Raw genomic sequence first — 15434 nt, forward strand, 5'->3', positions numbered from 1 at the left:
TGCTTCGTGTAATCAACGTGCCGTTTCCCGTACTCGCAGTTTGTTATGAATCCCGTCTCTGCCCTGCTGGCTATAATCGTCATCTCGTGCCAGCCGTATCTCCACTCTGGCATGGTGAGGCTGGACAGGTCCCTGTAGATCTATGAGTCGGATCTGTATGCTGGAATGGTGCCTCGAAAACTAAGGGACTGTGAATGGGTATTTGTAATAAATGGGAAAAAAGATAGCGAAATAAAGTGCTGAGTCGAATGTTTCAAACAGTCAAAGTCAGCTGTGTGTAAAACTCATCACTGTCGACTGCGGGACTTCAGTCGCTTTCGGAGTTCATTCACCTTGGCTGGGAGAGTTAATAACTTTAGTGATGGAAAACCACCACAAATAGCTATTAATTAAATCCCGCCCCCCAATTACGAATTGCAGCTGTTCAACTTCAGACTATAACTGTAGATTCGGTTCAGTATTCAGAATGATACTTGATTCACAGACACTCTTTATGCGGATGTCAAAACACACAGGATAAGAAAATAAAATATGTATGTATATATATATGAAGCTTTTAGGAGTTGATTTTATCACGCAATCCTGAAAGGAATTGGAAATAACTTGGGCTTTGGTCGCTACGGTCTTCTATGAGGAAGGTGGTAGCCCATAGACGCAATGAAGGATCACCGTCCTCCTTCATGATGAATAGTGATGGCCATGTAATAGAATCATTCTTCTCACGGGTCTTTGCAATGATGCTTCTGATTTTAGCATTGAGAAGTGAGCCCTCAACCTCAGGAAGCTCACGCTTACCAGGCTTAACTTGAGCTGACGAATCAACACCGAAAGCATCAAGAAGCAATTGTGGAACAGCATCACGTCCTACCCACAAGAATTGTACTTGACCATCGTCAATAAGATACAGTCCATGAGAAACAATGCGCTCTCCTGTGAGGTTCAATTTAGGTGGGAAAACAAGTTCACCAGTCTCTTCATTTGGCACACCGGCCTCATCAGGCATGTCATGCAGACTGTAGAAATCAGCATGGATATACTTGATGAGGTATTTCAGTGGCAAGGTGCTTAACAATGCCAAGGCAGCAGACCTCAGATCAGAAGGAATTTGAGCAGATTTACGAAGACCAACGTGTTTGAGCAAGCCGTTAAACAGTAGAGGAAGCATTCGCAAGTTAGCACAGAACTGCAATGGTGCTGATGCTCCGACATTAGTCGTCATAAGATCCTTCTTATAAGTCTGGAGCATTTCCGTGAGCTTATTAGTTAACAAATCTTGAGCATCTTGAATGCCTGATGTAAGAGCCTTTTCAACAGCCTTGTGTGTGTAGTAAGCGGTAATAGCCAATTGGTCAGCAGATGCATAAATGTCTTGTAACAGGTTACTAGTAGGAATGGCCACGTTCAAAACACGGATACGACGTTCTCCATGACAGGTAGTGTGGAGTACAGCTGCCTGGAAACAGACGTATGGCTTGTTAATAGTCTCATCAATGGCAACCTCGATGACATAGGACTGATCTCTAGGGAAGGTAGGGAACGAGCACAAATCAGAAGAACGGTTGAAAAAGTTACCATAGAAAGCATTCATACGTAGACCAGTGGAAGCACGAACACGCAGAACAGCTTCCATAGCAAACTCTTGAGACAGATGTTCGCCAAATTCATGGGCAAACTTGACAGCATCCTCGGCACGGTTAGCAGACCAACCTGGGTAGAAATAAGTCTGACCACCAGTGTATCTTGGCAAGTTGCTCAAAGAAGCGACATCCTGGTATTGAGAAGAAAACAAAAACATGTCAACAGTGACTTGACTACGGTTACACTCAACAGCAAACGATTTGTAAAAGGCATTTGCAGTTTGCAATAGAGCACCTTCCTTGGCAGTACCAAGAACTTTGCGGTCTTCACGGATTTCAAGCTTGGCAATACCAACATTGGGTATACTAGCAGTAAGACAGATAATCTTACCACCAACATTTCCAATAAGCTGATTAGCGGCCTTAAGAGCCGAGCCAAGAGCATTGCTGGAACTGACATTACCAGCAAAAGTTTCACCCAAAGTACCAAGCAATTGCTCGATAGCAGGTCTGCACTCGTTCAAATTAACCAACAATCCGCTAGGCAGTGGCAAGAATGGGTTTTCAAGATCACTAACCACCATAATCGAAGGCTCCTTTTGTTGAGAACTTGGCAAGGGAATCGAAAAGTAGTGTAGAGCAGCATCAACTGCAATAAAAGCAACTCTAGTTCTACCGTCACTATTAGGTAGACGATCAAGACTCTCCAAAATGGTTCTGGCAGCTGTAGCCAACAGTCCATTGGCAATCGCATTAACACTGACATCTAATACAAACACATAGATAGGAGGTTGAGGAGGACGAACCAAATACTCTGGAGGAGCCACAAACTCAACAACACCATAGTTGATTTCATTACGAGCATATCTATCTTGGCGCTCATTTTTAATAGGATCCCAATCAAACTGAGTAGGAACCTCATTGGTCAATCCACACATGTTACACTTCCAACGATGGGATTGATCCATAAAAGTCACAAACGGGTTAATATAACAACGACATCTACGACATCTGCAGATAACTGTATCTGATACAATGGGCACCGGTGCAGAGGCATCCAATAATGAGGTATAGGGGCGAACCACAAGTGCAAATGGCAATTTACTCTTCTTTAATAACGATGAGTTTGTAGGAATGACATTTAAAGTGGATCGAATGAAATCTGGCGATGCATTAGCTTCGGGGTTATTGTTGACTGCCGCGCCTGCTGGCAAAATCAATGGTGGAGGAGGAAGTGCCAAATCGGTAATAGGTGGAGGTAACGATTGAATCAAATCGATATTGTAAAGTTGGTTTAAAGGAAGTCTTTGTTGTTGACCATTTGCTCCTGGTTGTTGTCCACCTTGAGGTTGTCCCACTACTGGTTGAGGTCCGCGGGCACCACTTGCTCCACCCAATCCCAATTGTCCGAATTGATTGGCTAATCCATCAGCCACAGCACCAATGCCATAACCAGATCCAGCAGCTCCAGCTCCAGTGCCATCAGTACCGGCACCGTAAGCACCAGCACCATAACCACCAACTCCAGCACCAGGACTAGTAACACCCACGCCAGGGGTAAAAACAGCTCCTGGTCCACCTGGAGCTCCTACACCAGCACCAGCGACTCCTGGGGCACCTGGAATACCTGGAGCTCCTGCTCCAGGACCAACTCCATATCCTTGAGCACCTCCATAGATATCACCATTACTAGAACCACCTATCTCAGAACCATATGGAGATGGAGCAGCTCCAGCATTGAAATCATACTGTTGCTTAGCATAAACTCTCCTCTTTGTATGACCTCCAGGAGGAGGTGCTGATTGAGGAGGACCACCTGCGACACCTTCATTGCCACTGGCCTGGTATCCTTCACCACCAGCTGGGTGTCCGTATTGCGACATGATATCTAACAATGGTTAGTGCCCTGTGCTCAGATTCGTTATGAAAAATGCACCTCCTGGACGGTGAAAAAACCGATTTCAAGAGATATTTAATAATCGATTTGGTTTGGATCGAAATCTGTAAATAAATACACACCTTTATCAATCAATTGTTATCTCAATTGATCGTGCCAATCGACGTGTTCTACTATGTCTTGATACCTAAAACGCGAAACTGATAGCACTAAGTTCGATAGTCTGAAAAGTACTCCCGCTTGTTGCTGATGTGTACACATTAAACATTCGGCCAGGTCACATATATGCGCTTATCGGACCAGTAGTTTGAACTGGACCTCGGATCATTCCTTAATTGGTTGGCTAGACGCGGTAGCCGCCAGATCAGAGCCGCCGCCTCCCTCCTCTATCCTCCACAACGATAGAAGGCTTCATAAATACTCTGTATTTTTTTATTACCCCATTAACATACTAGGCCCATTATCAGAATCTACAAAATAAATATCTCCCAGGATCTATTTTTTGACCGTTAATGTCTCTTTGGTGTCTCGAAGGTTTGCAATTAGATGGACCAGTTTGACAAGTTAAAGGTATTGATCATTTAGTCTAGTATAGGCATCTACCAGTGGCAATATTACCATTTGTGTATCATTTTCCTTGGTAATTTCGTTTGTTTGCTCTTGATTTAAACTAGTTGTCTCGATAACTCACATTGTTAGGATCTGAGTGATAAACTAATTGTGAAGGCTATATAGCTTATTAATATATGTGTCGTTTAAACAACCTCAGTAATTAACAGCTAAACTCTCATTAACTACAGTATAACGTTAATAATCGGATTAGCGACATAATTGAATCATTTATAAACGCAGAATTCTGTATTTATAAAGGGCATTAATGCAGCGTTTGCCCATGGACAGGGTTTCTATTCATCCCTGCATATGCAGGGTCTGCTCCTGGGGTAAATTCAAAATCAGGGGTGACGCCGCACGGCTGTTACATGGAGAGGCTGTGAAGTTATGGAGCTTCCGCGTGATGGGAAACAGTATGTTATGGGGGGAAGGGAAAGTTATGGGCCTGTGGGTGGGAGGTCTATATAAGGGGTGCATCCCGCTCCAAAAGATCTTTTCTTCCTCTTTATCTTTACTACACCAGATTTTTTGCCAGTTGAGATTGAATTGCGAATTTTGACCGTTTTGAATTTTTGTTTATAACCTCTGACTACTATTTCGAGGTTCTAGTTGATTGACTGTTGTTTTGTTCAATTGGCTTTTATTTTAAAGCTTGATTTTGTGCTTGAAGTGTCTCTTTTTATCAACATCACTTGTATTGTGTTGTTTAACTCCACCATCATCAATTAATACTGGTTTATCATTGTAATCAGAAACAATGTTCTTCCACTTTACCTTTATCAGAACAAAGGTAATTGAATTGGTTATTGGCATTCAAATGTCTTTTGAGTCAGAGAAAGAAATTATTATCCCTGATGACTCTCAGGAGGTCAACCATGGTTCTCGCTCTCATTTTAAGGGCTTGAGAAGTTTTTTCAATTGTTTTAAGAAGTCTAGTACTTCTTCCACTTCTTCTACTTCTTCCAGCGCTACTACAACCACTACTACTTCCTCGTCCAATGTGCCTGAGAACATCTCCACTCGTAACGCCTTGGAATTGGCTCCCAAGAACGAACCCCAGTTAGAATTTAGCGACGCCTGGATCTCCAAATTGAAATCCCTTTCAGAAGGTGTTAGAGCCACTATTGAACAACAAAAGACTTTTTATTCCAAACTCAAGTACAAGCTCCGATGGAACTCTCATCATAAATCTTTCGGTACTTCGATGACTCACTCTCTTGACTTCTTTAAGAAATTGTCTATCGATAACATCAACAACAACACTTTCGAGGCCTTCAACAAAACAGACTTCACTTTCCTTAGAAAGATGTTTGGAGTGTCAGACCAAGACTTCATGGACGCATGTAACAACTGGGTGCGAACTGACGGACTTGACACCACTGGACTCCTCATCTCTCATGATCACCAATTCCTTCTCCATCCTCTTACTGTCGACAGGGCTTTCGCACTAAACCATTATGCGAGAAAGTTTGGCAAGCATCTGAGAGACAAGTGGTGCTACCGAACCACCCACCTTGCCGCATATGTCGGACTCTACCGAGTTGGCGGCGAGTTTTTTGCCATTGAGTACACGAAGAAGGACGAGACTCAACATGAATACAAGTGTAACGTTCACATCGGCAACAACATGGTCAGATGGCTTGAAGGCTTCAACCGCCTTGGAAACCAACTTTGCGACACTTTCCCCACTACTGATGACAAAGACTTTGAAAACAGACTCTATCATGAAGTCATTGAAGATCTGAAGTTTCTGTCTGCAATCAAATCGGTTAACTATCGTATTGGTGCTGCCCTGTATCACGATAAACTTACTATCAAAGTTTATGATTGGTTGAGATACGACACCACCCCAACTAGAAAGAGAGAGAGAAGAAGAGCTCTTGGCAATAACGCCAGAAGACAATATCACACCTACAATGACGAACTTCGATTTCTTCTTTAATCAACGGTCATTCCTATCACACCTCGTTCCTGGACTCCCTCATGTCATCACTCCTACATCATGGTACTATTATCCGGATTCCTAATTATGATCCCCCCATTCTACTCAATTATGGTTGGTCACCTTCACTCGAAACCACTTGGACCTGGCGCCCGGCGGCTGCCACTCCTCCACTTCGACTCTATCGTTTCACTTTATGGTATTCCTATTGTGCTGGCACCTCCTTGGAAGACACACAGTAGGAATGGCTTCTTCGATCATTGGCTTTCTTGCGGGTTTCTTTTTGACAGACAATCTCGCGATCTTGCTTCGCTGAGTGTCTGATTCTGAAAGATTCCCGGAACTAGCCGATGCTAGAAGCCTGACCAGTGCATTGGCACCCCGAGCCATGCACACTCAACTCGAAACGGGACCACCAACAAACCACACCTGAAAACTGGAAACTATGGAAAAGGACTCACCACATGGAGAACTAGGAACAAGAACGCGTTTGACTCTACAACCTTGAAAATGAATTGTTTTGTATCTGACTCTAGTATTAATAAATATTTTTCTATACAAAATCCTAACATAAGCGAAGCCTCCAACTTTAGTAAACCCATGGGATTACTTTGTCAAGACTGAAGTCTGGAGCACGAATGATGCACTATCGAGGGATTTTATTCTTGACTGATCTGAATGATAGGCATGGCTGCATTTCATAATCAGCGAAGCAAAGTCCCCCAGTATCTGGTTCCCTGTTTGCAGGATCAAAGCAAAAGGCAAGTCAGAATATGAGAAAACTCTCCATCGGATTTTATGTCGTCTAGAAGTTGCGGTCTTGATGATATTACATACTGACGTGTTCTTGGGTCATGTATATCCTCAACACTCCGCTCCTTTGATCCAGATTCTTAATCAGGATGTCTATTAATTGCTCATTGATAACAACCTTAGTAACAGTGATCAGATCAGATAAGTTCAAAAACAATTCCAATTACTCAAAAACTGGTGCCTGGTAATTTTCTTAACAATTCATGCTGCTTCTTCATTGTGATCTTAGTTGATTATCTTCATAAAGACTAGCTGGAAGATATTTTGCAAATTGAAGTTCATTCAACAACTTCTAACATTATGAGACTTAATCCAATTAGTTCAGGTTCAGCATTCGTGATAGAATTGCTGATGATTGTCTAACATTGGCTTATCCAGCTCGATCATTCGGTAGTTTTTCCCAATCTTGTTTATCAGACTGAAAGGTTTCTACATCCCCCAACTTTGCCAAAATGTCAATCGCCCTTTATAAACAAATGGAAATAGTCTTTGACCGTATTAGTTCCAAACTTATTCTATGTCTCACAGTTGACTTGGCAAATGGCTGCTTTGTAACTGAACACTTATACTGGGGCGACCTTCCATCTCCATAATTGAATAAGACAGGTATCTAAATGAAGGTAGTCATAGTTATATGGGATTTGAGTATTATAGGACCGGCTGGTCAATTTTGTACTAAGTTATAGAATGAAATTAGGACCGAGGAGACAGACGGTCAAGGTCACAGAATAGTACAATATGGCCTAGTAGAAATAACTAGAAAGAGTACCTATGAAGTAAATATGAACAGACTGGCTAGAAGACGGGCTGGAGAAAAGGAGAAAAGGAGAAAATAATGAGAAAGAACAAAAGAAGGGTTCAGGAGAAAGTTCATACAACATACAGCCAGCCTTGCATGTATCTATGTCCTTATCTTATCAAAAATTCTAGATAAGGTCGCATGCGTGAAGATCTAAAATCGTCCCCAGACAGCCACACATCTTCAATCCTAAAACCAACTTAATAACAACAGCAGATGAATGGCCAGCAAAGAGCTTCACGAATCACTTCTCTAAATCATATTTTTTCAGTGACGAGTCAGCATCCTTCATTGTACCACTATCTATCGGTATTGACATTTTCCTGACACGGCTGAGGGTCGGTATGAGAAAAATTAGTTCTACGCATCATCTGTAAAAATTACCCCTGGATTTCATACATTCGGTTGAACTCGAGCTTCAAGCATGAGGCAACTGCTGAACAGACAGAGCTTCTTTAAGCTCTCTTTGCGAGCTACAATAAACAAACCCTGTAGTAGGGTGCATGGCTTGGGCACCTCGGCACAGCCCTTCTATCGATCTCTTACGACGGGAACTAGTAGTCATCATGAAGCGCCTTTATCTTCATTACCCATTCACAAAGCGACTACTATAGACTCTGGAATAGTGATAGAACCACTAGAGAGAGACTCACAATATATTTATCCCAATCCATCTCCAGGGGACGATATTTTTGTCGCCATGTCATCAGGGGTTGATTCATCGACCACGGCAGCCCTTCTTGCCAAGAAATACCCTGGTCAAGTACATGGAATATACATGTGCAACTGGACGGCAACAGCACGGTGTACGGAAGACGAATGGAACGATGTCAAGGAAGTTAGCAAGGTGATTGGTATCCCCTGCCACAGAGTTAATCTTGAGAAGGAGTATTGGACTAAAGTGTTTGAGCCCATGATAGATATGTATAAAAATGGACTTACACCCAATCCAGATGTCGGATGCAATCGTCACATAAAATTCGGAGCTCTGCTTCAATGGGCAAGTGACCATCAGAAAAGGCTTACTGGTAGTCCTGAGGGAACTAAGTGGTGGCTCGCTACGGGGCACTATGCTAGAGTAGGAATTCCTGCTGCGCGTGATGGTACAAACTTGGAAGCTAAGAGTAACATTCACCACTTGCTAAGACCCAAAGATCTGAGTAAAGATCAAAGTTACTACTTATCCACCGTACTTCCAGAATCCCTGAACAGGGTTTTATTTCCGCTAGCAGCATATACAAAGCCTCAGATAAGACAAATAGCGGTAGATCTCGACCTTCCAACGGCCTCTAAGCCCGATTCTCAGGGCCTGTGTTTTGTATCACAAGATCATGGACATTTCAAGGACTTTTTAGAGGAATATGTAGTTCCAACTCCTGGAGACATAGTTACTGAAGACGGTAAAGTAGTCGGTAAACATCAAGGTCTATGGCAAGCTACTATTGGACAACGGAGCGGAGTCTCGATGCCCCAAGGTGACCCTGAATGTAGGGGTGTTTGGTACGTGAGTGACAAGCGAACTGCGGAGAACCAAATTGTAATAGTACGAGGACGAGATCATCCCTCGATTTTCCGGACTACTGCCCAGTGTTCAAAGTTCCGATGGCTTGGCAGTGATATCTCTCTGGATGACCTCTCCTCTATCCGCGTACAGTTCCGTTCCTTACAGGACCAGGGATTATCTGTCTCAGATATCACTGTGAAAAACGGTATTCCTGGCTCCAGTGCTGTAACAGATATATCTGTTCAGTTTTCTGAGCCGGCGAGGGCTGTAGCACCCGGCCAATACCTGGTTCTCTACCAGCGAGACCGCGTGTTAGGCAGTGGCATGATTGATTTTACTCGTTGAGTAGGATATTTATTTATTATTGGGTAGCTCTCACGGTGAGAGTATGCCTCCGGCGGCTGGGGCTCTGCCCCAGACCCCGTTGTGCTCGCTTCGCGAGCATCGTGGGGCCAGCCAGCCATCTATGTACATACTAGAAAATAATACATTTCGGAAATACCACAAAGTATTTGAAAAATACGCTCGCTACGTCTCTTTGTCAACGGTGGCAGGAGCCACTGTACACCGCTCAATGATGCCCATTGTCTTCACGATTAGCCTATTCGAACTGCCCAGATCACAGGGCCATACATCACGCTGCTCGCGAAGCGAGCACCACGGGGTCTGGGGCAGAGCCCCAGCCGCCGGAGGCAGTCTCCGGTCAAGAATTCAGTGTATATATATACATGGCAATAAATATAGGTTCACCTGTAACGGGTGAGTGGTATAGATTCGGACGGATCAGGGATTTCGGGCTCATGATACTCGCTGGTACGAATGTCGCTTTCTATGGAACGCTGTAGTTGTTGTTTCCTGATCTCACGTCGCTGCTCGAGGTAGTCCGACTGTCGGCGGTAGTATTCGTTTGCTTCGTGGAATTGCGACTGCTCGTCAAGGGCCTCCCGTTGAGCCTTGTCCCAGAGCTCCTGGTTAATTTCAAACGAAATGCCTTCGGTTTTGTTGGCAGGTACAATTGGTAGAAGCCACTCGATGACCCTGTCGCCCATTACAGAACACCAGTTTCTATACAGTCCGAGATCAAAAATGTTTCCCAAAGATTCTGATGACGGTGCATCTCTATATCTGAATTGTGAAGATGCAAGCGCTGTTTTATATCGAACAGGCTCCATGGATTCTAACGTGGTTTTGTTGATCATGACCAAGTATACAGTGAAACAGGTGAAGAAGCCCACCGCTATGCCCATAACAGTAGACAACACAGCCAGGAAAACACCGTTCAATGCCAGGTATGCTGTGGCAATTTTAGTTTCATTATTCACGAACCGGTATATGGCGGTTACTGAGCTGATACCACATACCAGACAGAGCAAGCATACGTATAATAAAAACTGAACAAAAAATTTATGATTGTTGTGCCCAATACAAGTTGCGAACCAGGGACCTTGTACCTTGTTAGAACTACTAACAGAAGGGACTTTAATACGCGTCCTTCTTCAAATACTTACAGTGGTGATCCATCCGGAGTACACATTTCTTGCACGAACGGCAGTGATGAGTGCGATCTGGTTTCCAGCATGAACATTTATTGCAATATCGCATGTCCCCATTTTCTTTTGCTGTGACATTATTAGTGACTTCTGGAGGCGCTGGAGCCAAACCTGCCTGCTCTAGGTCACCTAAGTTTGCCCTGAACCGGGGAATCTACTGTAGTTAGTACGTGTTTACTTTCAGCGAAATCGTTTTTTGGTAGTGGACCATCGTCAACCTGGTAATAACCATTCCCTTACTTGATCTCACTGGCACGACCGAGCTCATATCTGGAGCGTTACAAGCGATGCACACGTTACCAAACACAGAAATCAACCAGATCACGAAAGAGATATACATACGTCCAAAGGTGAACCTCCACCAACAGATACTGTACGGTAGTATGCAATAGCGCTATTTATGTAAAGAATAACACCGAGATAGCTCAAAATTTGGCGACCCAGAAAGCTGTCGAACTCGACTAAACATATCACACAAACATGGACATAAGTGGCCCACGCAAGTAGAAAGTTGACACCTAGTCGAGGGATTGCGCTGGCCACAGCGCAACAGAAACGCTCGGCCAGAAAACAAAACCGGTATTTGGCAACCTTTAGGGCCATTTTACGGGCTATTGTTGCTGGTGTTTTGAATGTAATGTCGTTTCTGATGTCGGAACTCCATAGATCTGCTATGATGAGGCTGAGTTTCAGGGGTACTGCAGGTGGGCTGCCAAGTACTAATTATAGATAATATTCTTAATTATTACGGGACTTTTAAATCCTTAAAATTCCGTTTTTCTTGGATTCAAATTTGGCAGGCGCTATTAGGAATATTTATTGAGAAATCTAGTTAAAAAACTGTCAGAAAGGCCCACAGGTACAAGGTACTATAAGTACCCCACAAGCACAAGACATAGTTCAACATCACCATCGGCAACAAGACCAAATAAGACGGAAACATTTGGAGAGCTTCTGATTCAAGCCATGAGCTTATACAAACGGCAAGAACCCAAAAAAGTGAGAATTTTCCGCCGACAAGCTCATCTAGAGTGGTTGATTCAGAATCCACAGCGAAATAATTTTGTCAATAAGCGCGTTAATGGTTTAGTGGTAAAATTCATCGTTGCCATCGATGAGCCCCCGGTTCGATTCCGGGTTAACGCATATTTTTTGTTTTTCATCGGGTAATAATTATATTTTTTGTCAATCGCAGGAACGGTTAATGACCCTGCAGGTTCCCGCTATCCAAGTGAAGCGAAGGGAGCCTGGCACAGCTTTAGCCGCCGGATGTAAATGGCTAGTGTCATCGAGAAAGCGAACGTAGCGACTTCTACTGAGGAATAAGAAGCGCAATAAACTGTTGTTGCTGACATAATAATAAAAACTTTAATTTGGAGGCTCCCAGAGACGTCGGTCAAAGGCTAAATTAAGTCCGAACTGATGTCAGGGTTATTCCACAGGGCATCTGTGAAGCACACTCCCGACGTACGCGGCCATGTCGGAACGGAACTGGATGATGGTGAAATCGCCGCGCGAGGCAACAGCACGGACCGATGCACAAGCGGTGTTTCCGAAATGTGGGCAGCCTGCTTAGCTCTAAAGCTAAATGTATATATAATGACACCTATAGATAGCTAACATATCTAGAGCCATATAAATTCATCAGTTTCCCTGTAAAGACTTTGTTGTGTGGACTTCCTGTGATTAGAGCTCTTCACTGTTATAGCACGATTTTGCCTGTTGATAATCAGTCTCTATAATTATAGCCAGTGGATAAAACAGATTCATTTATCCTCAATTACATTTCCAGCGACTGTACGGAGAAAACAATCGTGCCTGCACAGCTATCAGCTTGATAACTGGCTCTTATTGGTCTACGGAAAAATTCACCACCTCTGATCTCTGGAGGGGTACATATACATTTCCTAATCAGGACCAGTTGAGAGGGGTAAATTGCCGATCAGGAATTTTTCTCTTGCCTATCCTCGCTTCATCTTTGTAAAGACCGCCCGGATAAAAATCTTTAGCCAGCTTTTAACTTACAGCGAGCGGCCGATACCGCCCAATACTGCATTGACGAGCCTGCCCACTACCGCTTTGCATTGATCTTTCAAGCCGCTCGTTCAGCTCAATCAGTCATTCTCTCTGTTGTCTACTGCGGTTAAATTAGCAACTCCAGCGGCAGTCCCTATAACCTGCCGGCCGGATTTCTATACTTACATTGGGCAGCACGCCCGACAAGCAGGACGCACCGCACACCGAGCACGTCAAAGTGACATAAAAACTTGGTACAGGTACTGATAACTGTACAGTGGAAAAAAAAAAAATTATACCCGCTTCTTCACTATCGTGAGAAAAAAACTAAGCGAGAAATTGAAGAGTAGTAACATTCTGAAATTTGCTTAATTCAGGTGGTCTTCAATTAGCCGTTAAGTTTTTTTTTGGAACTCGATTTCTACAACTTCTTAAACTTATATTTTCTTGAGAAGATATAGGATTCTTTATCTTTGAGAGTTGCATTTGCATTTTTCACTTGATAAAACATCGAAGTTTTACTATTAAACTATCAATTGGTTTTCCAATTTGTGGGTTTTAGATTTTTGGTGAATCTCTTATCCAACATTTGAACAAAGAGCCCGTAAAGTTCGTTTGCTCGGTTAGTTTGCTAGATAGGTCCACTCTACCCGGCAGCTTAACTCGGTTTTTAGGATTTGGTGCAAGTTAAACTTAGATTTCTTTTCAAGCGGTCAAACTTTTGAATTGATTTGATTTTTTTTATCAACACGTTTCCAATTCTAATTCCAATTCTAATTGTGGTTATATTCAACAATGTTGGCCAGTCGGTTAGTCGCTCCTACTAGGAGAATTGCACTTACTCCTGCTATTGCTCAAAGATCCTTTTACAATTCTGCTTTGAGATTACAAGAGAAGAAACCTGTCTCTGGTCCTTCGGCTACTCCAGTTACTCCTCCTTCTCCTGTTCTTAAGACTGAAGCTGTAACTAAAACTGCTACTACTCCTGTTGCTACTGGCTCTGCTGGTACTCCTCCTCCCCCTCCTCCCCCAAGCCCAAAGAAGAAGTGGGGTTTCTGGAAGACTACCTGGAGAATCACCTATGGATCTGTATTTGCTACTTTGATCTATGCTGGATGGTCAATCTACGAGACCAGACACCCTAGAGAGAACCAATCTCCTCCTGATCCTACTAAGAAGACCTTGGTTATCCTTGGTAGTGGCTGGGGTTCCGTTTCACTTCTTAAGACTATCAACACTTCCAACTATAATGTTGTTGTTGTTTCTCCCAGAAACTTCTTCTTGTTCACTCCTTTACTCCCTTCCTGCACCACTGGTACTATTGAACACCGTTCTATCATGGAGCCCATCCGTGGTATTATTCGTAACAAGGAATCTGATGTCACTTACTATGAGGCCGAGGCCACCAAGATTGACTATGAAAACCGTGTTGTAACCATTCGTGACCACTCTACTGAAGATAGCAAGGACGAGAGACAACTCAAGTTTGACTACCTCGTTGTTGGTGTCGGTGCCATGAACTCGACATTCGGTATCCCCGGTGTCCAAGATCACGCTTGTTTCTTGAAGGAAATCCCTGATGCTCAAAAGATTCGTAAGAAGATCATGGACTGCATTGAGTCTGCTTCTTTCAAGAACCTTGATGATGCTGACCGTAAGCGTTTACTTCACACTGTTGTTGTCGGTGGTGGTCCCACTGGTGTCGAATTTGCTGCTGAGTTGCAAGATTTCTTTGAAGAAGATCTCAAGAAGTGGATTCCCGGTATTGCCAAAGACTTCAAGGTCACTCTTGTTGAAGCTCTTCCCAATGTCCTCCCTTCGTTTTCTAAGCAATTGATTGATTATACTGAAAGACAATTCAAGGCTGAAAAGATTAGTGTTTTAACCAAGACTATGGTTAAGAAGGTTACCGAAGATACTATTATTGCTGAAGCTACCCGTCCCGATGGTTCCAAGGAGACCCTTGAGATGCCTTATGGTCTTCTCGTTTGGGCTACTGGTAACACCGTTCGTCCCGTCATCCGTGATTTGATGGCTAACCTTGAGGCTCAAAAGAACTCTCGTCGTGGTCTTCTTGTCAATGAATACCTTGTAGTTGAAGGTACTGAGGGTGTGTGGGCTCTTGGCGACTGTACTGCCACTAAGTATGCCCCCACTGCTCAAGTTGCTGCCCAACAAGGATCCTACCTTGGTGGTCTCTTCAACCAGCTTGCTAGAGCTGAGGACCTTGAGCAAGAAGTTCGCGCTTTGGAGGCTAAGGCTAGCCAAACAGCTGAAGGCTCTGCTGAGCGTAAGTCTATCTTATCGGAAATCGAGTCTCGCTCTAGACGTTTAAGACGTTCCAAGTCTCTTCTTCCCTTTGAGTATTCTCACCAAGGTTCCTTGGCCTACGTCGGTTCCGATAAGGCAGTTGCCGACCTCACTCTTTGGGCTGAAGGTAACTTTGCCTCTGGTGGTCGTCTCACTTATATGTTCTGGAGATCTGCATACCTTAGTATGTGCTTTTCCATGCGTAACAAGATCCTTGTCCTCACCGACTGGGTTAAGGTCAAGGTTTTCGGTCGTGATGTCTCTAGAGAATAGACAGCTAATGTACAAAATAATTAATGCCATTGAATTTGAAAAGATTTTGCAACTTGTAGCTTCCTTTAATATATAATTTGAGGAACTGTCCTCTCTTCATCAACATCCTATAATAGTCCACATGTTTAACTGATTAGTGAA

General features: G+C 43.5%; 4 protein-coding genes and 1 non-coding gene across 5 annotated transcripts; 3 read left to right on the top strand and 2 right to left on the bottom strand.

Moving 5' to 3' along the window:
- Positions 1-556: 556 nt before the first annotated feature.
- On the bottom strand, positions 557-3460 carry SEC24 (COPII subunit SEC24; the record flags this gene model as incomplete). Its single annotated transcript, XM_018882768.1, has 1 exon — positions 557-3460. One exon carries the CDS (start codon positions 3458-3460, stop codon positions 557-559), a length of 2904 nt encoding a protein of 967 aa, XP_018735023.1.
- Positions 3461-8340: 4880 nt separating this feature from the next.
- On the top strand, positions 8341-9489 carry SLM3 (Slm3p; the record flags this gene model as incomplete). The annotated part of the gene is made up of 1 exon (XM_018882769.1): positions 8341-9489. One exon carries the CDS (start codon positions 8341-8343, stop codon positions 9487-9489), a length of 1149 nt encoding a protein of 382 aa, XP_018735024.1.
- Positions 9490-9890: 401 nt separating this feature from the next.
- AWJ20_804 (putative palmitoyltransferase ZDHHC20) lies at positions 9891-10343 on the bottom strand (the record flags this gene model as incomplete). The annotated part of the gene is made up of 1 exon (XM_018882770.1): positions 9891-10343. One exon carries the CDS (start codon positions 10341-10343, stop codon positions 9891-9893), a length of 453 nt encoding a protein of 150 aa, XP_018735025.1.
- A 1426-nt stretch (positions 10344-11769) lies between these two features.
- Positions 11770-11840, top strand: AWJ20_805 (the record flags this gene model as incomplete). The annotated part of the gene is made up of 1 exon: positions 11770-11840. It is a non-coding gene; the product is annotated as a tRNA-Gly (tRNA).
- A 1665-nt stretch (positions 11841-13505) lies between these two features.
- NDE1 (NADH-ubiquinone reductase (H(+)-translocating) NDE1) lies at positions 13506-15293 on the top strand (the record flags this gene model as incomplete). Its single annotated transcript, XM_018882771.1, has 1 exon — positions 13506-15293. One exon carries the CDS (start codon positions 13506-13508, stop codon positions 15291-15293), a length of 1788 nt encoding a protein of 595 aa, XP_018735026.1.
- Positions 15294-15434: the final 141 nt, after the last annotated feature.

This window comes from Sugiyamaella lignohabitans, chromosome A (assembly GCF_001640025.1).
Source record: "Sugiyamaella lignohabitans strain CBS 10342 chromosome A, complete sequence".
In the NCBI taxonomy this organism is placed as follows: domain Eukaryota; kingdom Fungi; phylum Ascomycota; class Dipodascomycetes; order Dipodascales; family Trichomonascaceae; genus Sugiyamaella; species Sugiyamaella lignohabitans.